Below are 24,651 nucleotides of genomic sequence, written 5' to 3'. Positions count from 1 at the left end.
GTCTCTGTGAGTTTATCTGAGCTTTGCTCAGTTTTAGAGGGCCTTGTTCTGGTGTCCTCCGTTCCCTCTTCTACTCCTTCTGCCTCCTCTCCTGTGGGGTTTCCTGAGCTCTGAGAAGGGGGATGGAGACACCTTGTTCGGAGCTGTGTGTTCCAAGGTTGGTCGGTCTCTCTGTCTGTGTTGTCTTGCCACAGGTTTCTGTATTTGTTCCCATCTGCTGCAGGAGGAAGCCTCTGATGATGGCTGAATAAGGCGCCAGTCTGTGGGTACAGCAGAATATTGTTAGAGTCATTCCATGCTGCCCCCAAATGCTCTTCAATTCTAGGTATCTCTCTCCTTATTCCCTCCCTGAATCCAATCTCCCCTCTCTCTTCCCATTCTCAAGCTCCCTTTGCCTCCCCCACACCCCCCACCATACACCATAGAATTTATTTTCCCATTTTAGAGATCCATATGCCACAACCCCCATTCCCATGCCTATCCTCTCTGGGTCTATGGATTGTAGCTTGGTTATAATTTATTTAGCAGCTAAAATCCAGATATAAGTAAATATATACCATATTTATCTTTCTAGGTCTAGGTAACCTCACTCAGGATGATTTTTTTTCTAGTTCTAGCCATTGCCTCACATTAAATGATAGTAATTAACACTCAATTGTGTAAATACATCACTTTTTAAAAAAAATATTCTGTTGAGGGACCCTTAGGTCGTTTCTAATTTCTGACGATTATGAATAGAGCAGCAGTGAACATTGATGAGCAAGTGTCTGTGGTAGGTTGAAGTATCATTTAGATATGTGTTCAAGAGTAATAGAGCTGGATCTTGAGATAGATCAATTCTCATCTTTGTGAGGAACTGCCGTACTGATTTCTATAGTGATTGTGCAAGTTTCTAACCAGCAGTGGAGGAGTGTTTTCCTTGCTCCACGTTTTCACCAGCATTAACTGTCACTTAGACATATGTCTCTTACAAAACTTAGTTTTGAGGGGTTGGTGAATGACTTAGCTGTTAAATATTGCCTTGTATACCCAGGACCTAAGTTTGAGCCTTAGAACCCACATTAAAACAAAACAAAACAAAAACCAAAACTCCATAACCAAAAGCAAAAAAACAAAGCCAAGAGTGATGACACAGACTTACAATCTCAGTGCTGGGGAAGTGGAGACAGGTTTCTGGGCTTGTTGCCCAATCAGCCTAGCCTCCTTGGTGATGTCCAGGTCAGTGAGAAACCCTGTCTCAACAACAAAAGGGAGTGGCATCTGAGGACTGACACTGAAAGTTTCTCTGGCCTCCATAGGCATGCATGCACCTACATGGAACTCACACCAGTCTGTAGCCATATACTGAGCACATACCCACACCACCAGCATGTACCCACACACTAGCTGGAAGAATAGTATGAAGAACTCCACCCAGATTGTGGCTATTACCCTGATTCGCTCTGCTTGTGTTTGTTGAGCCATTTGAGAACAAATTATGGGCCTTGAAAGTATTTAAGTATGTATGTTTCCTAATCAGTACATGATTTTTTTTTTTTAAGATTTTATTGTTTACAATGTTCTGTCTGCATGTACAGCTGCATGCCAGAAGAGGGCACCAGATCTCATTGTAGATGGTTGTGAGCCACCCTGTGGTTGCTGGGAATTGAACTCAGGACCTTTGGAAGAGCAGACAGTGCTCTTAACCTCTGAGCCATCTCTCCAGCCGCAGTACATGATTTTTAAGACCAGAAAATAAATGTAATCTATAGTTATATAGAGCCCATATCACGATTTTAACAGTAGTTGGGCCGTAGAGTATTCTTACTTTTTCAGTTTGGGAACCAATGTCAAATTGTATTGCTTCTAACTGATGGTTCCTTGAATCATCTTCAGACTACAACAATTTCTTAGCTGCTTTGTTTCACATGGCAGACCTTGTGTGCCCTCTCTATGTGTGTGTGTGTCTGTGTGTATGTGCACACGTGTGCTCGTACATGTGTGAGCGTGCATGTGCACACCTGTAGGGGCCAAAGGTCAATGTTGGTTGTCTTCTCTCTTTCCTCCACTTTAGGTTTTGAGACAGGGCCTCTCACTGAATCTGGAGTTGTCTCTTTCAGGTAAACTTGCTGGCTAGTAAGCCCCAGTGTCCTCTTCTCTACTGACCCCTGGCTCTAGGGTTACCTTTGTGTGTTTCAATGCCAGTCTTTTACATGGGTGCTGAGGATATGTCAAATAAGTCCTCAATCTTGAACACCATGGCTGACCCACTGAGCCATTTCCCTCCTGCTTTTTGCTTTTTGTAGGTTTTCTGCAAAGTTCAGGCTGTTGCCCATGCTGGCTTTAAAATCACAAATCCTCCTTCAGCTTCTCAAGTGCTGGAGTACAGGCATGTGGCACTCGCATCTAGCATGACATCCTCATTGTAAGTACAACCACTTATAATGTTGTGTCCTGCAACCTGGGTTTGACTTTTATTCTCTCTTGTTCTGATCTGTATGATACATGGCTCTATCACCACATCAAGAGATGCCATTTACCTCTGTCATTACTGATGCTATTTATATTTTTTGAAACATGGTTTCATGTAGCTCAGGCAGGCCTCTAGCTGAGGATGACCTTGAGCTTATTATCCTCCTGCTTCTCTACCTCTCAAATTCTGGGATTATAAACATTCACACACCTAGTTACTGTTCTGTTGCTGTAAGAGATACCATGACCAGGGCAACTTAGAAGAGAGTGTTTAATTTGGGCCTACAGTTTTAGGGGGTGAGTCCATTTCCCTTGTAGGAAGCATGGTGCTAGAGCAGTAACCGGTAGTCCACATCTTAACCACAAGTTGCAGAAGGCAAAGGGGGTGAGGATGGAGGCTTGGTGTGGTTGCTTTGATACCTCACAGCCTACCCCCAGTGACATACCTCTTCTAACAAGGCCACACCTAATCCTTCCTAAACAGCCCACCAACTGAGAATGAGACATTCAAATATACGAGCCTGTGGGGGCCATTCTCAAACCATCACAACCGCCTAGCCCAGTTTTATGTAGCCCTGGGGACTGAACCTATTGGTTTTATGTGTCATTTTCATTCCTTAGAGATTAGCTAAGCCTTTAGGACAATACAAAGCTTAACCCCTATGGGCATACATATTCTTGCTGACTTCATATAAGTGTAATGATCCAAATTCAGACTTTTTTGTAGAGCTTTTGTTTCTTGGTGGTTATCTTCAATCCCTGTTAGCCTTTGGCTTCTGGGAATCCAGATTGATGTCTTAGTTTGGGAGTAAAAGAGGCCCAAACTTCATCTCCACTCTGACAAGGCCCACTTGTTTGAGAAGAACCCATCCCCCATACTCATAATATTTTGTAATGGAAGTTTTGGTTTCCTTAAAAACTCAGTTATGGTAACCTTGTTACTGTTTTATTGCTGTAAGAGATACCATGACCAAGGCAACTTAAAAGAGAAAGTGTTTAATTTGGGCCTACAGTTTTAGAGGGTTAGTCCATTTCCCTTGTAGAAGCTTCTTGGCTTCTGATGAGTCACACCAGGCATCAAAACTCATAGCGATTTGTTGGGAGGGTTGAATCCAGAAGTGGCTGCCTCCGTTCCTGGAGAGGACAGTAGGGAACTGAATAGACATAGGCTTTATATTGGATTTCTTAGGGGATGGAGCTTTTTAGGGCAGAGATTTCCAGAGTGGTGATTGGTGGGATTTCAAGTCCTGCGCTTGGGAAGCTCAGAGATTGGTGGATTTTCCTGCACAGGAACTGGTGGCTTTTTTCACCTCTCTTCCCCTGCACCACACCCGTGGGTTAGGAAGAGAAGACCTTTTCAGGTGCAAGCGGCTTTGGCTGCATTGCCATTGCTGGAGCTGCTGGAGAGGGGGTGCTGCCACCGTGGGCAGCCCCTAGATACCTCACGACTTCCGCAGGCTGGGGTGGGGCGGGGGAGAGAAGGTGCTGTCGCTTTGACAGGTCCTGCAGCACACCCCTCAGGGATTACACCCTTCCCATGCCAAAGGTGCATCTTTAAATCCTAAAAATTGCTGTAAGCCTCTTCCCTCAACCCTCCACTTAAATATTAGATTGTGGGTGTGTTGGCACACAAGATAGCTCTAACACTTCGGAACTACATCCTTGGCCATAGAGGGAGTTCAGAGCCACGTGGGATACATGAGACCTTGTCTTAAAACCAAAATCCAAATAAACAAAAGGCCTAGATCTAATTGGTCCACTGTGTTACTAGTGGGACTCAGAGAATGCACCTGCATTGGCTTCTAGCCAGTGAGGCAGAACCAGGACGTTTTCATCCTTGAGCACACTAGTGACTCTACTGGTCACTCGTGTGCACATCACAGCTGACATTCAGTGGCTCCGCAGACAAGGAAGATGAGCGAGTGGAAGGCCAGCTCTGGGCCTTTCAACAGAAAAAGGTTGGAACGGAGAAGGCAGGCCAGTGCAGCCTTGGGTGTATCTGGCAATCGTGTTGGTTAGGAGTGAGTTGGAGCCCAGCGAAGTACTAACACTGAAGGGATCTCTGGACAACCAAAAGGGATCAAAAATAAGGGTCCTACCGAGACCTGGAAATCCACCGCAGTTCCAGGGAGAAGACGGAGACAAGTCCCCACCCCTATAACCTATAAAAACCTATAAAACTATAGGTTTTAGAAGAAAGCAGAAGGAGCAGCAGACTGCCAGCCCAGGGCTCCGCCTCCCAGCCTCCCACGGCTCCGCCCCTCCCATCTACCCTTACCTACCAGTCGCAGGTCTTTGCTGCCGCCGCTGCCGCTGCCGCGTGGGGAACAGTTTTCCTCCAGCCTCAATCCCAGCGCCTTTCCTACCCACGCGCACATTTGCCCGCCTTCCCGTACAAGGTTAACGTCCAGTCCCATATAGCTTCACCCTGTGCCTCCTGAGCCCCTCCCTTGGAGACGTTCTCTGGACTCTTGATCTGGGCCCAGTTTTGCTTGTGCTCTGCTCTTCTTCCTTGGGATGAGCTTGGGTGTGGGTCCCCTTCCCTAAAAGGTACAAATCTTATCTCCATTCTGGCAAGGTCTTGTCTGAACTGGCGGCAGCAGTAGACTGGACAGTGCAGATAATGCTTTGACCCCAGGATGTCCTCAGTCAAATTGTCACCGGCCACCTCTACCCCACCTTACCTAGTGCCTTAAACTAGGTTGGGCAAGTCCCTGGGGTACAGGAAGTTGGACAGGGATTGGGACCCTTCCGCCTTCCCTTTACCCGAGATCATGAACCTAGTGCAGTGACAGGTGAGGTCCTGTTTCTTGCAGCAGCTACCCAAAAAGCGTACTGGAGTACTCTCCCACTCCTACTTCGGTGCTGCGCTGTTTTCCTCCATCCAGTGGGATACTTACAGCTAGGAGCTAGTCCTGCCCCATCTCCTCCTTCCCACCTCCCCGAGGTTCTTTCTCTCTCTCTCTTTTTTCCTTCGTTCACAAACCACTTCTGGACAGTTGTGTTATTTTTCCTTCAGTGTTCACGCTTAGATGCCAACCACTACTGCTGCTGCCAGCACCAAGTATTCATCCTCAACCTTCTGATTCTGTCAGCATTCCCTTCCTCAAGGTACTCTGTGGGGAGGGGAGACTCAGTGCGGTGGGTTGCATTACTAACTGCCATTAAACTTAAGGCATCTTTCCCCAGGCCTTTTCATTTTTTTTAAATTTTATTTTATGTGTATAAGTGTCTTATGTGGATGTATGTCTGTGCAGTACATTTGTGATGTGTCCAAGAAAGTCAGAAGAGGGTGTCAGATCTCCCAGAACAGTAATTGTGGACAGTTGTTTGTTGCCATGTTGGGTGCTGGGAATTGAACCCAGGTCCTCTGCAGGAGTAGTCAGTGCTTTTAACTGCTAAGTCATCTCTCTAGCCCTTCCAAGGCTTTTTTTTTAAAATGCATGTGTCACTACACACATATATTTAACAGAAATGTACATATATACACACACACACTTTTACAGTTATTTTTCTACCATGTTCAGTGTTTTTTTTTTTTCAGAACCACATCCTAGCTGTCTTTTGTGTTTCTTTTTTCTGTTCCCTAAATGTATCTATACCTGAAGCTTCTTAGTCCCCAAATTTCCAGATATTTGAGTTTTATTTCGCTGTGAACAAGCACAGCGAAACTTTCACTCGAGATAACAACATGGGCCTGGTGAAGCAGTGCCTGTCCTCTCTCTACAAGAAGAATATCCAGAGGCTAATAAAGACCTTTTTAACACTATCGTTACAAGACATGGCAAGTCGTGTGCAGTTATCTGGACCTCAGGAGGCAGAAAAATATGTTCTACACATGATAGAGGATGGAGAAATTTTTGCAAGTATTAACCAGAAAGATGGTATGGTCAGTTTCCACGATAATCCTGAAAAATATAATAACCCAGCCATGCTTCATAACATTGATCAAGAGATTTCTAGCTGAGTGGTTATCATGACTTGCTTCATGCCCCTTTTCCTCCCTGCTCTTTTTTCTGGAGAAGTTTCTGCCATTTCCTTTAGTTACCCTGTTCTTGGCTTCTAGCCCTTCTTCTTGCTTCTTCTCTGTCCCTTGGTCCTTACCTTCAAGTTGTCAAGACACCACTGATGAGGACCTTTTCGGCCAGCTTTCCGTCTTCCTCCCCATTGCCCTTCCTCTTGCTCTTAGAACCTTCTCTATTGTCCTTCATGCCTTCAGTACCCTGAGCCAGATTCTCCTTTTTTTCCTTCTTACTATTTTCTCTCTGCTTTCCCAGATGTCTCCCAGAAACTCTGTGGTCCAGTCACATGGCTTACTTGTCAAACCCCCGGGGAGGACAGTCTCTTCTCCTTCCTTGCTGGCTATTCTGCTCTCTGAGAATGCCTCCTAACTCTTACCAGGTCTGGGGACCCTGCTAGTCTGGTGCCCCAATGTTTTAACTTCTCATTAGAAACATCCCTGGAGGGTGTTGGGTAGGTGTATGCAGTGGAAGGTCATGCCTTTGACCTTGGATGTATGTCTACCTCTGGATCTGCTTCTCCTCAGAGGTGAATGGCTCTTGGGACAACCACATGGCTTGCTAAGCCCCTGGGTTCTACAGATCCTGGATTCGAGCTGGGAGTAAACTAAATGAGGAATTTCATGGCTTCAGTGAGGCCAGCCCTTTCCATCAATTCAGGAAGGCTCTACTGTCAACTTAGGGGAGGTCTCTGTGGGAAAGGGGATGCTCATGAACCACTTAGGAGTGTCTGTGGACAAGAGGCAGCCATCATCTCCTTTACTTTTTCCCACTCTGAGTCTTAGTGAGGTCAGTTTTGTAGACTTGTGTTAAAGCAACTGTGATCACCCATTTTAGGCCAAGAATGTCTTCTGAGAAGTTAGACGAGAACCATCAGCCTAAAAAGGTAAGAAAGCAACCAAGCGAACAAATAGAGGGGGCATTTGGGAACCACACAAAATGTCACTTGCCAACATACAAGTCCACTGGCTTCTAAAATGTCACCAACATAGATCCAATACCTTCTGCACCAGGCTTGCAAACTTAGACATTTATTGGACCAAGTGATAACTTAGGTGAACCTAAAAAGCAGGCTCCTCTTCCTTCCTCTCCTTTCTTCCCCACCCCAATGCCAAGGCTCCAGCCCAGGACCTCCAGTAGGCTAGGCAAGTGTAATACTGACCTATATCCCCAGTCCTACTGCTCTGCTGGCCCGGAACTCACTATGTAGAGCAGGTTGGCCTCAAACTCACAGGATCTGCCTGCCTCTGCCTTCAAAGTGCTGAGATTAAAGGTGCACACAAACCAGGGTTTCATTATGAAGCCCAGGCTAGCCCCACATGTGTGGCAGCCCTGCCGCAGTCTCCCAGGTGCTGGCTGGGATTGCATGTGTGTATTTTTATTGTCACATATTTATTTAGCTTGGGTGCTTCTTTGAGAGCACAGCGTCAGCCAAATGCCACACACACGAGGATATCAATTTACAGACTGTTTATGGCTGATACTTAAGTTTGTTTAGCAAACTGGTGATAATGGTGAGGTGGATTATATACATTATCACCAAGCCAGATATATATCATATTATCTGCTCAGTGCAGGGGACCCAGGTAATATAAAGACAGTGCAAATTATGATTAAGTTAATAGAATGTGTCTCCCATCTTCCTATATATCATTTCAAGATATGTCACAAGGGCCATCATTTATTGTAATGCTACTTTCCTGTGGCTTCCTGTGTCATTTAGGTCTTCAGAACTCTGCAGGATGGGTGCCGTAGAGTTCTGTTTTTCAGGTAGAGAAATCTGTGGCTCAGAGAGAAGATGTAAAATGTCCAAGATAAAATAGCTTGTAAATGGGATTGCTGGGTGTAACTCCAACTCAGAGCTCAGGACCATGCAGCCATGGGTTTCCCTCCTCTCAAGACTGCTGTCTACATGCATAGGTAGGAGATATGCCGGAGCGGCAGAAATGATCAGAGCCTGGGGAATGTTAGGGGTGGCAGGGGTGGCTCTCAACTGAATGTTAAAAAACGCTCCTTGGAGAAAGTGCTGACAGAGTGGGGGTTAGCCTTGGGTAGGAAGGCAGTGTTGTGCAGAGTGCAGGCTGAGAAGTAGAGCACATGCTCTGTTGGGCCGGTGGGCTGCAGTTGGTGGGCCTTGGACATGGCGTGTGCCCTGAAAGGAGGAAGTCTGTTACAGCTAGGTTGTAAAGGGCTCCGGATGCTAAGCTTAGGAATGGGACGTGGAGGAGACAGCTATGAAGTGTGTCAGAGCCAGGCAACATCATGACCCATTTGCCTCCTAGGAAGCTTGACTGATATCAGTGTTGAGAGTGGACTGGAAAGGAAGGGTAGATCCTGGTCTTGTGGAGGACTCATTGCACTTGAGCCTGCCATAAGCTAGAGTTTGGGGTGGGATGAAGGCTGGGAGATGTTATCAGGAAGAATGAACAAGAGGAACATTAAGAAGGGGCAGGGAGGAGAGAGCTGAGGCGTTCCCAGCCGGCCTTGGGTGGATGGTAACTGCCAACTCCATCTGGCTCTGTCAAGGCAGGGTTCTTGCTTTGTTCTTGCTGAACCCGCAGAGAGCCTGGTGCTCAGTAAGCGTGTGTAGATTGTGGGGGAGTTAGTGGACGTTCATAGGAGGCCGAGCATGTTTGCCCCTTTGGTGGGGCTGAAGTCCATTAAAGAGTTCTAAGCTAGGTGGATGGTATACTCCTGTAATCTCAGCACTTGGGAGGTTGAGGCAGAAGGATCTCAAGGCCAGCTTGGGCTACTTGGTGAGACTCTGTCTCAATAAGCAAAACAAACTAACTGTTAAAAAACAAACAAACAAAAAAAGGAGCCCATGTCTTCTAACCTTGCTGACCCAAACTCGGCATCCATAAGAGGACAATGGTTGCCATCCCCCCACCACAAGAAGGACTTTTAGACCTTTCTCCAACATCATAGGATTAAAATATGTCAGAAATTGTTAGGAAGCCTCACTGCTTTGGGGAGTAAGCAACACTGTGCACCTAGCCGCTTCCTCACAGATTCCCCTTGTAAATAAAATATGCCAACAAACATTTGTCTCAGAGATCTAACTCTCTCAGTGCCTGGTTCTTATGTCATATTTGTCCCAGCTGTCCTTTCCACGTGGATCCCAGGACAAGGAGACTTCTGACTTCACGATGCCGACATACTCTCTTAGCCAGACCATTAACACCCAGAAGCCGCAGCAGTTTGCTGAGATGCACCTGGCTGAAATACAAAAGTTGTTTGAGAAGGAGACAGGCAAGAGTGGAGGTACAGCCATGCTGTAGGCTGGTCTCCGTGACTCCTGCTCAGGACCTGGTATCAGGGGTGTGTGGAGGGCTCTGACCTGATCAGCATTTTTACATGTGGTGTCTTGTTTAAAAATTCTCTTTGGGTAAGTGCAAGGATATTGAAGGCTATTTGGGATCTAAGACTTTTTTTTTTTTTTTTTTTTTTTAATCCCACTAGTCCAGATACCCAAGTATACCCTGCAGCATTTTGGTGTGTTTCCCTCTAAGCATTTTAGCCTGTGGTTTGTTATCAATCACTGTGTGACAGCAGCCCCATGATCTTACTGGTTGAACCCAACAAGTGCTCGTGATCTCATAGTTTCCGTAAGTCTGGAGTGAGGCCAGGGATGAGCTGCCATCCTGCTCAGAACCTCAAAAGCTGAAGTCCCGAGGTCAGCTGGGGCCATGGCGTTCTCTGGGGCTTGACTCAGGAAAGACTTACTTCTAAGCTTACATATGCTGTTCCAGAATTCATATCCTTGAAACTATGGTATGGAGACCTTTCATTTTTTTTCTGGCTGTTGCAAGGAGGCTGTCTTCAGCTCCCAGAAGCCGCCTCATAGTGGCTGGCCATGTGGGATTTGCCAACATGGAAGCTGTCAAAGCTTGAGCCAAAGGTAAAGCAACACTCACAGGAGTCACAGTTTATGGTCATGGGACTGTAGGCAATGATGTGATACCCTGTTGTCTAAAAGCAAGTCAAAGGTCTCATCCTAAGCAGGAGGGGACCACAGGAAGGTGTAGACAGCAGGACCTGCCCATCCTGGGGGACTCTGTAAGTATCTCTAATCTTACTCCTCAGATACTAATTTGAAGTAGAAAGTATTCCAAATTGAGAAAGGATTTCACACCTGACCAATCAAATACTAGCTTAGCCTCCCTTACCCAGATGTGCTCAGAATAAAACCAGCTAATACAATGCACATCTCAAAGTAAAGTGTGAGATAACTTATGAAAGGAAGAAACATCGATTAAATGGGTTTGCATTTATACTGCTATAAAGTGGAAAAGCTCTAAGCTGGGGACTGTATGTATTATTACAGATCCTTCTTTTTCACTTGATTTTTATGTCTGAAGGACTTGGTTGGGGCCTCAGAGCCTCCTAGGCAAGCCTTGCTAATGGGTCTGAGTGTTCTTCTGTGACTGGAGCTATTCCTCTGTTTTGTTTATTTACATTTCATAGGCTATAAATGATGTTTTGGGGATATCCTCTGCAGTCCAGATCTTCTCCCTCCAAACAGCTTGAGATCTGCCCTTTGGAATGATAATTCCTGAAAGTCAAATAGGAGTAAAGGCATTATCAGAGTTTCAAAGTTGAGTTGATAGAGTATGGACGCTAGCGCTGGGCCTACCTACTTTCCTGTTCCTTTGAATTTCTCAGCCACACTATGCAGCTTGGAGAGGGAGGGAGGAAGAGAGCGAGAGCGAGCAAATGAGCGAGAGGACAAGTTGACATCAGGATATCGTCTAGTGATTTTCACCTTATTTACTGAGACAGGGCCTCTTCTCCAGATCTGAGGTTTGTTGTTTTGGAAAGTCTGGTGGACAGCAAGCCACTAGGATCCAGCAGTCTTTGCCCTGCCTATGACTGCGGTTGCAGGCATGTGCTGCCATGTCTGGCTTTGTGTATAGGTTCCTGGGGTTGAACTCATATCTTCATACTTGCAAGGCAAGTGCTTTACCACCAAACTGGCTTTCCAACCTGAGCTTTGTATCTGTAAACCTCTGGTCATGGTGTTCGTTTAAGGAAGGACAGTTCCTTTACATTGATGGAAGGTTAGGAAATCAGGCTGGCTTTTTTCTTTAGACACCTTCAAAAGGGCTATGGAGAATATGGGTGGCATACCATTTCCCAGGCACCTGGACACCAGCCCTGGTGGCAGAAAGAGTGAGGCATGTCGGTGCTTTCCTGGTCACCGTGTCCTTCAAGCCAGGGAGTTCTTACGGTATGAGAGGCCCATGACTCTGAAGAGACCTCCTTCCCCTCTCCTGAGGCTTTGCAAGTACAGAGGAAGTTTTGCTTTACCTATTTCCTGAGGAAGGTCTCTGCAGTGCTCATAAACTGTCATTGTCACCATGCAGACATGGAAGGACCATGGAGCAACACTTACAGCATGGAAGCCTCTTGGCCCCAGCTTTACATACTTGAAATGGACATTTCTTCCAGCAAGTACATGTTGCTCAGACTTTTGTTTGACCCTCAGTCTAGTGTGGCAGGCACAGTGGCACTGGGTTGCTGTGGATGAGTAGGTCAGCGGTTTGAAGATCATGAGCTCTATGGACAGACTGACATTCCTATCTCTCACTACCTACCTACTTGCAGGCAGCATCTGTTTCCTCAGAGCCTCCCTTATGTTGCCAGCATTCATAGGGCGCAGAGAACAAAGCTATCACTTCCTGGTGCACGTAGAGTCACTTGGACCAGTGTTGAGTTATGGAAGGGCTCTCATGCACTTCCAGAGGTCATGGTGAAATGGGAGGCAATGCAGGCGTCAGACAATAGGAAATCAGGCAGCAGGGACAGTAGCCTCTTCAGCCAGTCTTTAGGAAGAAGGGCATTCTTGTAGAAAGAGTGACTTGAACTTCATGGAGGACATCCCTGTGAAAGGGACATATTGTGAAAAGGCCCTGTGGGGTGTGTAGAGAGGTCCTTATGGCTGGAGCAGAGTAGGAAGGACGTGGTGAAAAATGGTACTTGCTGAGAGGAGCCAGGTACTGCATGGCCCTCTCTGGCCATGGTGAGGGCTCCAGTATTTGAAGGGGATTTATAAGTGATTTATTTTATTTTTTAAATAAAATTATATATATACATATTATAATTTATTCACTTTGTATCCCCAGTGCAGCCCCCTCCCTTGTCTCCTCCCAGTCTCACCCATCCTCCCTCTTTTCCTGTGCTCTTTCCCTAGTTCCCTGATAGGGGAGGACCTCCTCCCCTTCTATCTGACCCTAGCTTATCAGAATTCATCAAGGCTGGCTGCATCATCTTCCTCTGTGGTCTGGCAAGGCTGCACCCAAAAGGGGGAGGTGATCAAAGAGCTGGCCACTGAGTTCATGTCAGAGATAGCCCCTGTACTCCTTACTAGGGAACCCATTTGGAAACTGAGCAGCCAATGCACTTCCTTTGAACAGGGGGTCTAGGTCCTCTCCCTGCACGGTTCTTAGTTGAAGTATTGATCTCTGCAGGCCCCCCTGGGCCCAGGTATTTTGGCTCTGTTGTTCTCCTTGTGGAGTTTCTGTCCCCTCTAGGTTTTTCTATCTCCCTCTTTAGAAGTAATTTTTAAAAAAAGATTTTTAAAATTTATTTATTATGTATACAGTGTTCTGCCTGTGTGCATGCCTGTGTATCAGAAGAGGGCTCCAGATCTCATTATAGATGGTTGTGAGCCACCATGCAGTTGCTGAGAATTGAACGTAGGACATCTGGAAGGGCAACCAGTGCTCTTAACCTCTGAGCCATCTCTCCAGCCCTTGGAAGTGATTTTTTTTTTTTAATTTTATTTTTTTTTATCAGTTACATTTTATTAACTCTGTATCCCAGCCGTGTCCCGATCCCTCATTCCCTCCCAGTCCCTCCCTCCCTCCCTCCCTCATCTCCACCGTGCCCCTTTCCAAGTCCACTGATGGGGGGGACCTCCTCCCCATTCATCTGATCCTGTTTTATCAGGTATCTTCAGGACTGGCTGCAAAGCCCTCCTCTGTGGCCTAAAAGGACTGCTCCTCCCTTCGGGGGTGGGGAGACCAAAGAGCCAGTCATCGAGTTCCTGTTAGAAATAGTCCCTGTTCCCCTCACTTTGGGAAACCAATTGGTTACTGAGCTACCACAGGCTACATCTGAGTGGAGGTTCTAGGTTATATCCATACATGGTCCTTGGTTGAATGTCAGTCTCAGAAAAGACCCTGTGCCCAGATATATTTGGTCCTTGTGGAGTTCCTATCCTTTCCCCATCAGACTAACTCCCCTTCTTTCTTATGATTCCCTGTACTCTGCCAAAGGTTTGGTCATGAGTCTTTGCTTTGAAAACACTGAAAAATATGGAACGCTTCACGAATTTGCGTGTCATCCTTGCGCAGGGGCCATGCTAATCTTCTCTGTATCGTTCCAATTTTTTAGTATATGTGCTGCCGAAGCGAGCACTGGAAGTGATTTTTGAAGGCAATAATGATATAAAAAAATTAGACAGGGTCAACTGACACCTTTGCAAACAGATTTTCTTATAGCCACAGAACCCAGCTCAGTGATAAAGCATTTTATGCTTGCCTTGCCTTCCTCCTTTCCATCTCTCTCTCTAGTCAAAGGTTGTTGCTGTTGTTATTGTTATTATTATTATGTCTTTCTGAAACAGGATCTCATGTAGCCCAGGCTGGCCTTGAACTTGCTCTATAGCCCAGATTGACCTTGTTCTCTGAACTTTTTGTCTCTGCCTTCCACATGCTAGAATTACAGGCATACACCATCATACCTGTTTTCATAAATTGTTTTTAAGAGATATACTTAACAGGCTGTGGTGGTTGCTGCTCATTACTTGCACCAAAGATGCCTCTGGTCTGTGGAGACTTGTTGCTCTAGTCTGTATCCCTTGATCAGAAGTGGGATTTTGCCTTCTGAGAGCCTCTGTCTACCCTCCCTCCTGGTGAGGGGTAAACACAGTGGCAGGTGTTCACGAGGAATCACTGAGTGTGGGAAAGTGAGATGGGAAAGATAATCGGGTGATGGCAGAAGCACCAGCAATCATCGGGCCTGTGCTAGGCTGGATGCTAGTCCCTTAAAGGAGAGTAGACAGGGTCAAGCTTATGACTGATGACGGGCTTGGGGAAGGGTTGCCTGCTGAGAAACCGTACTGCCAGCTAGAGTTCTGACAATCACAGGCAGGTAGCAGAGAGTGTCTGGAGCGGGGGGTGCCTACAGCCTGTGGCCTTCAAGGGCCACGCGACCTGTGATGAAGCACCAATGTTTTTCTTTCTCGAAGCCCTGGACAAGAAAACTTTTACCAGGATCATGAGGAAGGTGATGAGCGACATGACGGAGGAGATGCTTGAGGTGCTCTTCTTGAAGGTGGACTCGGACTGCAATGGATTTGTCAACTGGGTAAGGAGGGTGCATGGCTGCCGCAGGAAGCTGGGAGAGGATAGAGGGACCTCTCAGTGGAGCAAGCAGAGGCTTGAGATAGGAGTCAGCAAGTTTCAGACAGTCAGTTTGGACTCTTGTACCAGCCGGGGCACCTGCCAGGTGGAGGGAAGCTTGGTGTCTCTGAGGGGCCTCCTTTGAGACTTCTGTGAGGGGGGCTCATTGGCCCTGGCATCGAGACCTTCTTATCAAGCACTCACACCTGAGGTATAGCTAGCTAGCCTCCCATTTAGGGTAGGGGATCTTTATCAGTACCATGACAGTATCATGGCCCTTTCTTGTCACTCAGCTATAGGCAAGCTTATGGCTGTTGAATCCGGAGCTATCAGGTCTTCATAGCGTAGTAATAATGCTAACGCGGAAGAACTCAGAACATTAAGCAGAGCACATGGCATTAAGCCTAACAGAAACGTACAGAGCCTTGTCAGAGAGACTGATGTAGTAAAGATGACAGTGAAACACCATGACCAGCCCTTTGTGTATCCCCCTGTTGAAGGCTCTCAGGATCCAGAAGGAGTGGTGGTTGGGAAACTTAGGCTCAGAGCCACTAGGAACTTTATTTTAGTGTTACAGAGCTGGCCACCAGCTGAGCCCATGTTTAAACCCGGGGAGTGTGCCTCAAAGGGGATAACAGCCAGTGAACACCTCCTCGTGGTTTGGATATAATGTTCCCAGCTTTCTCTGACCATCTACACAATAATTCTTGACAACTTTTTTTTTTTTTTTTTTGTGGTGCTAGGATTTGAGCTCAGCATGCTAGGCAAGCATTCTACTACTGAGTTACATCCTTACCTTCCCTCCTTCCAACCCTTCTTTCCTCTTTCCCTTCCTTTCTCACTGAGATGAGATGTTGCCCAGGTTGGTCTTGAACTGTTGGACTCAGGTGATCCTCTGTCTCAGCTTTCTGAGTAGCTGGGACTACTATCTCTGGCTTCTACTTATTATGGCCTCATATGTTTGGCCCTTGGCCATGTTTGAGTGAGGCTGGTTACTGGAGCCCAGAGTTGCCGATATTTGTAGGCTAAGTGCACCCACATAGATGTGGACCCTTTCTGCTGTTAACTTGGTCATGGACTTAGACAAATCAGACAGGGTGGATTATCCTCCATGTGAAGCAGAGGTGATCAGAAGCTTTCCGTGGATGGTCACGTGGTGTGGCTGTGCCAGAGGGGTGCTTCATGTTATACACATGCACATTTAAGATTCAAGCACAGCCTCTCGCTCGTCTACTTCCCTTATGAGTGCTCGGAGGACAGCCTTCAGAGCCATTTGGATGGGGCCATGTAGAAGTAAGGGAAAACACTATGCCAGGCTTGGGTCCTTAAAGGCAAACATTAAGACCACTGCCAACACCTTGTTTCCCTTGCTTTGTCTTTCTGAGGCAGCAAGAGTATGTGGATTATATGATGCGTGAGTTCCAGGGCAAGGAGGAGATAAGGAAGAGCCAATACCGCCTGCGCTTCCACCTTCCCATGACCATCATCCCCCTGTAAGAGCCTCCTCCCTGCAGCTGGGGTGGGCCCCTCCTCAGTCCATGAGCTGCTGGGCCAACCAAGCTGCTTCCTGGCCTCTTGTCCCTTCAGCTTGTTCTTCCCAATCTGTTGGTGGTCATGATGACAAAGGTAGGTGGCTTGTCTCCTCATCACAGATGAGGGAGCCAAGGCTCAGAGAGGCCAGCCTGATGGCTTGCCTAGGCTGACAGGCAGAAAGAGGTGGGGCCGTTCTCTTCCCCACCTCCTCTGCACACTGCACTGTTTCTCCTGCTTCTCTCGATGGCCAGTGCTGAGCGAATCTGGCAGTTTCATCCCCAGATGGCTCACATATGTGCAGCTTGGATTCTGCTGGGAGGAAGCTGCTTGTGGATGCCCTGGACAGGCTGTGAGGGCCTTGCAAGGCCTTGTTGACCCACAGGAGAGGGTGGTGGTTGGCTATGCCTGAGCTGCTACTCACTCCGCTTGTGACCCCTTTGCCCATGGTGTCCACTGGAGCTCAGCCTTGGAGTGAGTGCTTCTGTGGCTGATGACCCACAAGAGAAGATCATACAGACTTAAATAAGTTTTATGTTTTCATGGGAACCCTCGTGGGGAAGTGAAAGTACAGAAGCTGTAAATCCTGAGTGCTGTGTGCTAGGTTTGAGGAAGAGTGAAAAGCTGTGGGAAAATTGCATATTTAATTTTTTAGATGACATGTGTCCCAGGCTCATCTCTAATTTGACATGTAGGCTGAATTTTTGATCCTCCTACCTCTGCTTCCTGAGTGCTGGGATTATAGGTATGCATCTACTTTTATAGCGTTCTGGGAAGCAAATCCAGGGCTTCATGTACACTAGCCAAGCACTACTCCAACTGATCTAAATCCCTAGTGCCTGGGGGAAATTAGGGCATTGTAGGGAGGAGGTAGTGTAGTAACCTGGGGGAGACTTAGCTGGCCTGTCCATCCCCGTTCCTCTCTGTGTCCTCGGCTATTCAGAAGCAAGGCTGTAGCTGAGAGTGGTGGTGCACACCTGTAACCCCAGAACTCAGAAGGTAGAGGGAGGAGAATCAAAAGTTCAGCTACATGATGAGCCTGGCATACATGACACCCTGTTTCGCGGGGGTGGGGGGTAGAAAGATTGCTTTCACCTGGGACCTTATGAGCCGCACAAACTGCTGCTCAAATACCTTCAGCTGAAAAGATGCAATAGTCCAAAGTGCCATGCTCCGGAATGGCGCGCCTCAACCTTTTCCTTTCTGTGCTGTGGCCCTGTCTCTCCTGTTGGCATTCTTCCTCCTAACGCCATAAGGAGGGGGTAGTTTGTTAGCCTGCAGTGGCTCTCAGCCTTCCTAATGCTGTGATCCTTTAACACAGCTCCTTATGTTGTGGAGACCGCCACCCCCATCCTAAATTATTTTTGTTGCTACTTCATAGAGTGGTTTTGTTACTGTTATGAGTCATAACGTAAGTACCTGATATGAGACCCTTGTGAAAGGACTGTTTGACTTCTAAGAGAGCTACAGGTGGAAACCTCACTGGCTGAGAGGTTGGCCTTCTGCAGCCAGGGCACTTCCTTCCCTGGAGCTACCCCAGTTGGAGCACCAGCAGCCTGGGTTGTGTGGCCAGGGTGCCAGCTCCTGCGGAGCAAGTGCAGTTTGGTGAGCCACATTTGTAGTTTGTTAGGGCCAGCTGTAGGTGGGCGGGTCCTTAGCCACACCCAATGCAGGCTGTAGAAGAGCAAGATCTAGAGTCTGTCTCTGCCTCTAGTAACCTGGAGCTTTAGTGCAGTGGGTGGCTCAGTGGAGATCATAGAAGAGCAGCTTGTAAAAAAATTATGGTTGGTAGTTAATTGAGGAGTAGCCAATTAAATGTGAATACTGAGAGTTTTTATAACTCTAATTTTGACATGAATACTTGGCTTCATGTAACTTCTCCTTCACCAGTCTTTCTGTTTATTCAGATCTCAGAATCTGGGACCAAAAACAAACAAACAAACAAACAAACAAAAAACAACTCAGGAAGCTTCTTCCTTATTTGCTCTAATTTATTTCTACAGCTTACAAACCCAGAGGGATCTCTGCTCTGATGGAGAAAGTAGCCAGAGTAGCCAAGCAATGTTCAGTTAATTTTATGAGAGAGTGACTCTCAAAAGTCAGCTCACCACTAACGATTTGGGCTGAGCACATACCCAGGACACCACCCTTTTTGATCCCTTCACTGTCCAGAAAGTGAGAGGTGCGGTCACCACATGGATGAGGAAACAGAGCTCCCTAGGATGCCATTCCTAGGGCTGTGTTAGCTTCAGGGCTCACCTCTCTATTCCTCACAGATTTTGGTACTGATAGGAGGGGTAGAGCTGAAGTGATGGAGGGAGAGGGAGAGAGAGAGAGAGAGAGAGCGCACAGAGAAGTAGGCCAATGGCAGGAGGCAGGGGGATCTATAGCTTCTGTGGAACTGCAGTGAGAAATGAACTGGAGTTCATAGTGATGTGGGTCCCCTCTAAGCCCCAGGTCAGCTCATGCCTGTTTTCAAGCTTTGGAGAAGGCCCTGGAGGAGGGATGAAAGCACTGGGCTTTGGTTCTATTCTGCTAGGCCTGAGAGGGATGCTATTCTCTGTGGCCTTTGTTGATGTAACCTGCCCTGCCCTGCCAGGACACAAGATGGGCAGATGACATGGGGGAGTGGGAGCCCTGATAGCCAGAGAGCTGGCTTTGCAGACACTAGGGCAGAAAAGCAACCCCTGGCAGATAGCGTTGAAGCCTGCCCAGGAACTGTTTGCAGTGGTCAGCATCCTGGCCTTGAAGAGTTGGGTGCATAGGGCCCAACTCCTTGTTACTCCTTGCTCTACTCTTGTCTGTTCTATTCTCCTCTTCACCCCAGAGCATGAGAGCAATGGTTGGAAAGTGCCATTTCTCAGATTACTGTCACAAGCCGTGCCCTGGTCGCTATCTGTGGGCTGTTTCTTTAGTGACAGAAGCTTTGAAGATCTCTATTCTCCAACTCTGCTCTCCCACTACAAAGTGAGGGCCTTGGCTGGTCATTTCTCAGGATGGGTTTGGGACTCCATTTCATATCATATCATAGTTAATTATTATTATTTTTCGATTGAACCCAGGGTGAACATTCTACCACCAAGACACACCCTATTCTCCACTGGGGTTATTTTCTTGTGGCCTTTGTTGATCCAGTTGAAATCCACTTGTAGGAGGGACAGAGTCCCATGTCCCCTGGAGACACCTACAGTTTCTTGGTGTGTGTATGTGTGTGTGTGTGTGTGTGTGTGTGTGTGTGTGCATGCATATGCACATGTGTGTAGTTGCCGCTGCTGGCCTACCTCTTCCATGGCACTTGGTTCACGCAGATACTTCTTTTCTGAGTCATGTTCGCATGCTTCTTGCCATCTGCAGGCACCATGGGAGCGAGATTGTGAAAGTGGAATTTTTATTCAAACGGTTCAAAACGATGGGGTATTTCCTGACTGTTACGAAAGACGGGCTCCTCCAGTTCTGGTCTGAGGCCTTCTCAATGATATCCTCCTTTCGGGTGAGTGGGACACTCATGGGGTTGGTGGAGAGCCCCTGCTGTGGCACCCTGAGTAGACTTGCCCTTGGCACTCATCATCCAAGCAGCCAGGCCTTGAAGTCACAGGGCTTAGGTCAAGGTGGTGACTTAACCATGGGGACCTCACACTTTCCTTCTGCTAAGCAGAGTTCTGCCTGGGTGTCCACTAGGCACCTCCAAGGCAGTTTTCCCGAGGAGTATGTCCCTGCAGTGCCCCCATATCAATGAGTCTTATCCTCTCACCTCTGCCAGTGCCCACCCTTCTCTCCTTGTCCTGTCATACCCATACTGCCCCTAAGTCCTGCTGGCTGGGGCTAAGGTTTGTGGAGGTTACATTACTCTTGCATGTGTGTGTGTGCATTCATATCTGCATCCTTGAGCCTGTGGTTTCTGTCACACTCTTGTCTTCCTTTTCTCCACATGTGTATAGAATGAGGTTTAATAGACTGATCTCTTGGCAGTGACTGCTATATGGTCACCTCTGTGCCCCTAAGGAGGCTGAAGAGACAGAGGAAGCCTTGCTGAAAAGTCTTGAGAGTTCTGGAGATTCTTCCCAGAGGACCTGGTTTGGGGTTAAATTTTGGCAAGGGTGGGCCTCCCAGGACCATTGGTGAATACCCACTGGGGGCTTGCTGTCATGCAAATGGGAGGCTTTTGAGGTAGGCCTGGCCCTAAGTCTCTGGGATCATGAAAATGGGTAACTACTAGGCCCATTTTACAGATGAGGGAACAGCCTGGAGTTTATCCAAGACCCTGTTTTTAGTGCCGGCATAAGTCTCCATGCCAGGACTGTGATTGCTCCAGGGTCTTGTGTAGTAGGAAAGATCCTTGTGCCTCTTCTGCACTCTGTTAGCGACCCTCCATGGCCTGAGCATCCTCTGTTCTTCTTCTGCCAGCTTGCCCAGCCCCAGCAGTTCTACCGCCAGCAGATGTGGGTAGTTGACATGATATGTCTGCACAACATGAACCTCATTGCAGTTGCCTCGACTGAGCTAAAGATAGGTGAGTCTCTGGGGCTCTCTAGGCCTGCCCTTGGCTTCTAGCGAGTGGCGCACTTGGGACAGACCTGTTGGCTGTGCAACCGGGAGCACGAGTGGGAGTCCTCTGGGAATGTTGCATGGAGAGGCCTTAGTCAGTGGGGCCTGCTGAGTGTTGTGCTGTAAGAGGTCCTGTGTGTTGGTTACTTGTGTTGGTGACTGCTTTTGTAGGCAGGCGTGCTCAGTGAGGGCTGTATGTCTACACGTATCAAACAGTTCAAAATTTAAACCATAGCCCATGCCAGTCTCTTCAGTTTGATTCCACCTTCTGCTGTCAGTGGAATAGCACTGAAGCCTCCTTTTGGGCTGGCACATTTCCTCTGAAGGTGCCCATAGCTACAAATGGGTTTTTGAAATGTCTCCCTGCAGAAAACCTTCACACCCCTACCCCCACAAAGCACAGAATGGAGGGGGATCCTTAGTGTAGCTCCTGAGGCAAGGGTGGTCTGGCTCTGCTGCTCATTGTTTTTCCTGGACTAGCCCCTCCTCCTGTTGTGCGGACTCTCCCATGACCTTCTCTGATGGACACTGTGGATCTGTGCTCACACTCTGCCTAACCTCTCACTCATCTCTTCACCCCAGAGCTTCTACTTTTCCTTTGATTCATCACAAGTGTTATTTTCTCAGAGACCTTTCCATGATCACCTAGTCCAAATCAGCTTCCTCTTAAAAAAAAAAAATGGCATAAGGTAAGGCCCTCTCCCTGCCAAGCCCCTTCAGAATATGATCATATATTTGTTAGTGTGTGTCTTTGATATCTGCCTTCTCTATGCCGGAGACGGCATTAGTGCATACCCACAGCCCATGGTGCAGAGCTAAATAGGAGGATGGAGAGCAGCTGAAACAGCCAGTGGCCAGGTTTCAACCCTGGCCTTGTCACTCAGTAGGTGTGTGACTTTGTGCAGCTACTTCACTTTCAAGGGCCTTAGGTTACCAAGAAGGAAAAATAGAGCAATGCTCTAATCTCTATGGTGAGTGTGGCTTAGTGATTGGATGTGTGAGGTGCTTGACACACACTAGGTACTTTAGCCAATATTGTCCTTATCAAGAGGACAGACTGTGACACAGCCAGAGAAGCCTCTAGTCATAAGCAAGGGCTTGAACAGCTAGGACCTTATTGTGTCCCATGATTCCAGGTACTCTCTCCCTTTACCCTCAGCCCCAAGAGCCTGGCCCTAACGCCTCAGGCCATCAAGTTGTGCTGACTGAACAGATGTGGTCTCCTCAGAGCATTTGGTCAAGGCCAGAGGCCAGAGGGTGGGAGGGTACCCAGCATGGGCCTTGACTTAAGTGGCTCAGCCGGTCTAGCTCTGTTCTGTGACCCATATCCCTTCTGGGTGGCTGGGCCTGTAGGAAGGAGACACTTGGGAGCCTGTCATTCAAACGTGGAAGGCTGCTCCCCATTAAGACAACTGAATTGAAACTGGGGCTGTCAGAGGAGCCAGGCTTCCAAGGTGGTGAGATTTAGATTTAGCAGCTGTGTGCCAGGGTCCCATGGAAGGCTTTTGGGCAGGATGTTTTCAGAAGGTGAATGTCTGGCACCAGCCAGTGGGGGTTGCACAAAACCACTCTACAATCTGTTCTTTATATGCACCTTATGGCATGAGCTTACCTGGTCTCTGATCTGCTTGGGGTTCCCAGCTCTAGCCCTGATGAGGGGTGGTGAGTGATGGGGAGGGACTGTATCTGTTATCTGTCTGTTCTAAACACCTGAAAGGGTTTAGTGGAAGCCATAGGGGCCAGAAGTTGCCTGCTACCCACATTACCCAGGGTTTGGACCTTGTGCCTTTATTTGAACATCACAGCCACAGTCACTCAGCAAAGCAGAGCCCCAGGTGCTAGATTAGATGCCCTGGATCCCATGGGTGCCGTGCAAACATGCTCCCTGCCCTCACACAGCGGTCAGGCCGGGGCAGGCAGCTCCTGTATTCAAATATAACAGAAATGAAGTTGAGGCAGAGATAAAGGTGGTGAGGGAGGTTGATGGGCATCCAGCCAGGTGGGAGAATGCCAGTGGGCCCTGCTGAAGAGGTGGAGGCCTTTCTAAGAAGCGGTCAAGGAGCTGATCTGGAAGGCGTCTGGTCTGGGAGTGTTCAAGGTGGGCAGAGAAGGGAGTGGATGATGCTGATGCAGCTACAGAGGTAAAAAGCTGGCATGCTTAGAGCCTGGTGGCTGGGCAGGGGCCGCAGGGCAGGCAGGGGTAGGCACAGAGGCAGTGTTTCATGTATAGAAGATACACTGAGTTGTGGGGGGCCTGATCGTATAGGACTTTACAGTCTGAGATCTGCACTGGGGTTTTACTCTGGGTGCGTGGGGCTAAGAGGGTAGTTTGCAGATGAATCTTGGCTCCGTGAGTGGCTATTCTTAGATCTACTGCCCTTGTGGCTAGGGGTGTGTGTGTGGGGACTACAGGGCCAGGGAGATGGCAGGGAGTGCTGGGAGGTGTTTGTCACATCCAGATACCTCCCAAGCCTGGGGCATGGTTCTCTGCTCTGCATGTCCCTCTCTTCTCTCTTTCCCAGAGTTCTATGATATCAGTAACCAAAAGTGTATCCGGGTCTTTACCTTTATTGACATGGATAGCTGTGTCATGGTCATGAACTATTGGTAAGTCTCACAGGAGATGGGTACAGGGGCTTGGCCGGTACCATATCACTGGGAAGGGAGCTGGGACCCTAGAGAGGCACCTAGGAGAACTGGTTCTGAGCACATTGCCACATTGCCCCTCACTGCTTCTCCCTGGGTTTTGCACACTCTACTCTGCCCTCCTTTCTTATCCCACCAGCCACCAAGTGTTAGCAGAGGCTTGTCCTGCTGCACTGAGGTCTCTGGGAAGTAAAGTGGTTGAAAAAGAGCCTGAATTTTGGTTCAGTGGTGACTAGGGTATGCTTGGCTGCTGGGCACAAGGCCCAGAGCAAGTCTGGAAGTCTGTTGGAACTGCTCTTGTCCCTAAGGTAAGCAGGTCCCCGGGGCACTAAGGCAGAAGCTCCACAGTGAAGGGTTAATAACCTAAAAGCCTCAAGCATCCTGAGAAATTCCATGCAGGAAGATTTGACACACTGATAAGATCAGTAGTATCGGTGGGCAGTAAGGAGCAGGGAGGTCAGTTGGCAAGGGGTCACCATGTCATTAGGACCTCCCAGGAGAACTCCTGGCAAGGATGCCAGTGTGGCAACGACCTCTTTTATGAGTTTGGGGAAATAGAAAGCAGGTCTGCAGACAAAAATATTCTTACCCAAAAGTTCTCTTTACTTCCCTATAGAACCCCAAGTCCCCAGTGCCCTGGCCACAGTCTCCACTCTCAGGGGGAGGCTGTCCTTTGTTATTCTGCTTAAAGGTCAACCCTCTTCTTCTGTAGAGACCATTCTCCTGCCTCCTTTAACACAGCATGCTCTATCCTAATCTCTTCCCAGGACCGACAATCAGAAAGGTGTGTTCTGCTTCGGGGACGCCAAGGGCAACGTCGTCATCTTCATCACTGAAAATGTGGCTAGTGGACTGTTCAACCCACAAATCCTTCCCCGGACCATCAAATGGGGTAGCTGAAAGACATGGGAAGGGCAGAGGCCTGGGGAGTGGCTAGATGTGGGTGCTAAGTCGGCCCTGGGTCTCTGAGACGTTTTTGCCTCCCTGTCTCCCGGCTCTGAATCTTTGATAAGGTTCCTTGGCATTCAGAGGGTGCCCTGCCCGCTAGGGCA

At 48.0% G+C, this 24,651-nt stretch overlaps 1 protein-coding gene and 1 non-coding gene across 2 annotated transcripts in view; one reads left to right on the top strand and one right to left on the bottom strand.

Annotated features, from left to right (window-relative positions):
• The first annotated feature begins 730 nt into the window (after positions 1 to 730).
• Positions 731 to 24,651, top strand: part of Efcab8 (EF-hand calcium binding domain 8) — a 66,812-nt gene continuing 42,891 nt past the window's right edge. The window contains 12 exon segments of the mRNA XM_060383247.1: positions 731 to 772; positions 5,471 to 5,562; positions 6,563 to 6,593; positions 6,595 to 6,653; positions 7,308 to 7,356; positions 9,572 to 9,734; positions 14,725 to 14,843; positions 16,268 to 16,371; positions 19,763 to 19,898; positions 20,813 to 20,918; positions 23,476 to 23,560; positions 24,367 to 24,491. Coding sequence (XP_060239230.1) covers positions 731 to 772; positions 5,471 to 5,562; positions 6,563 to 6,593; positions 6,595 to 6,653; positions 7,308 to 7,356; positions 9,572 to 9,734; positions 14,725 to 14,843; positions 16,268 to 16,371; positions 19,763 to 19,898; positions 20,813 to 20,918; positions 23,476 to 23,560; positions 24,367 to 24,491 — 1,111 coding nt within the window.
• Positions 13,784 to 13,892, bottom strand: LOC132653901 (U6 spliceosomal RNA). The gene has a single exon (XR_009591725.1). It is a non-coding gene; the product is annotated as a U6 spliceosomal RNA (small nuclear RNA).

This window comes from Meriones unguiculatus, chromosome 4 (genome assembly GCF_030254825.1).
Source record: "Meriones unguiculatus strain TT.TT164.6M chromosome 4, Bangor_MerUng_6.1, whole genome shotgun sequence".
Taxonomy (NCBI): Eukaryota; Metazoa; Chordata; class Mammalia; order Rodentia; family Muridae; genus Meriones; species Meriones unguiculatus.
The sequence above is the reverse complement of the archived record's forward strand: the minus strand, read 5'-3'. Positions and strand labels throughout refer to the sequence as shown.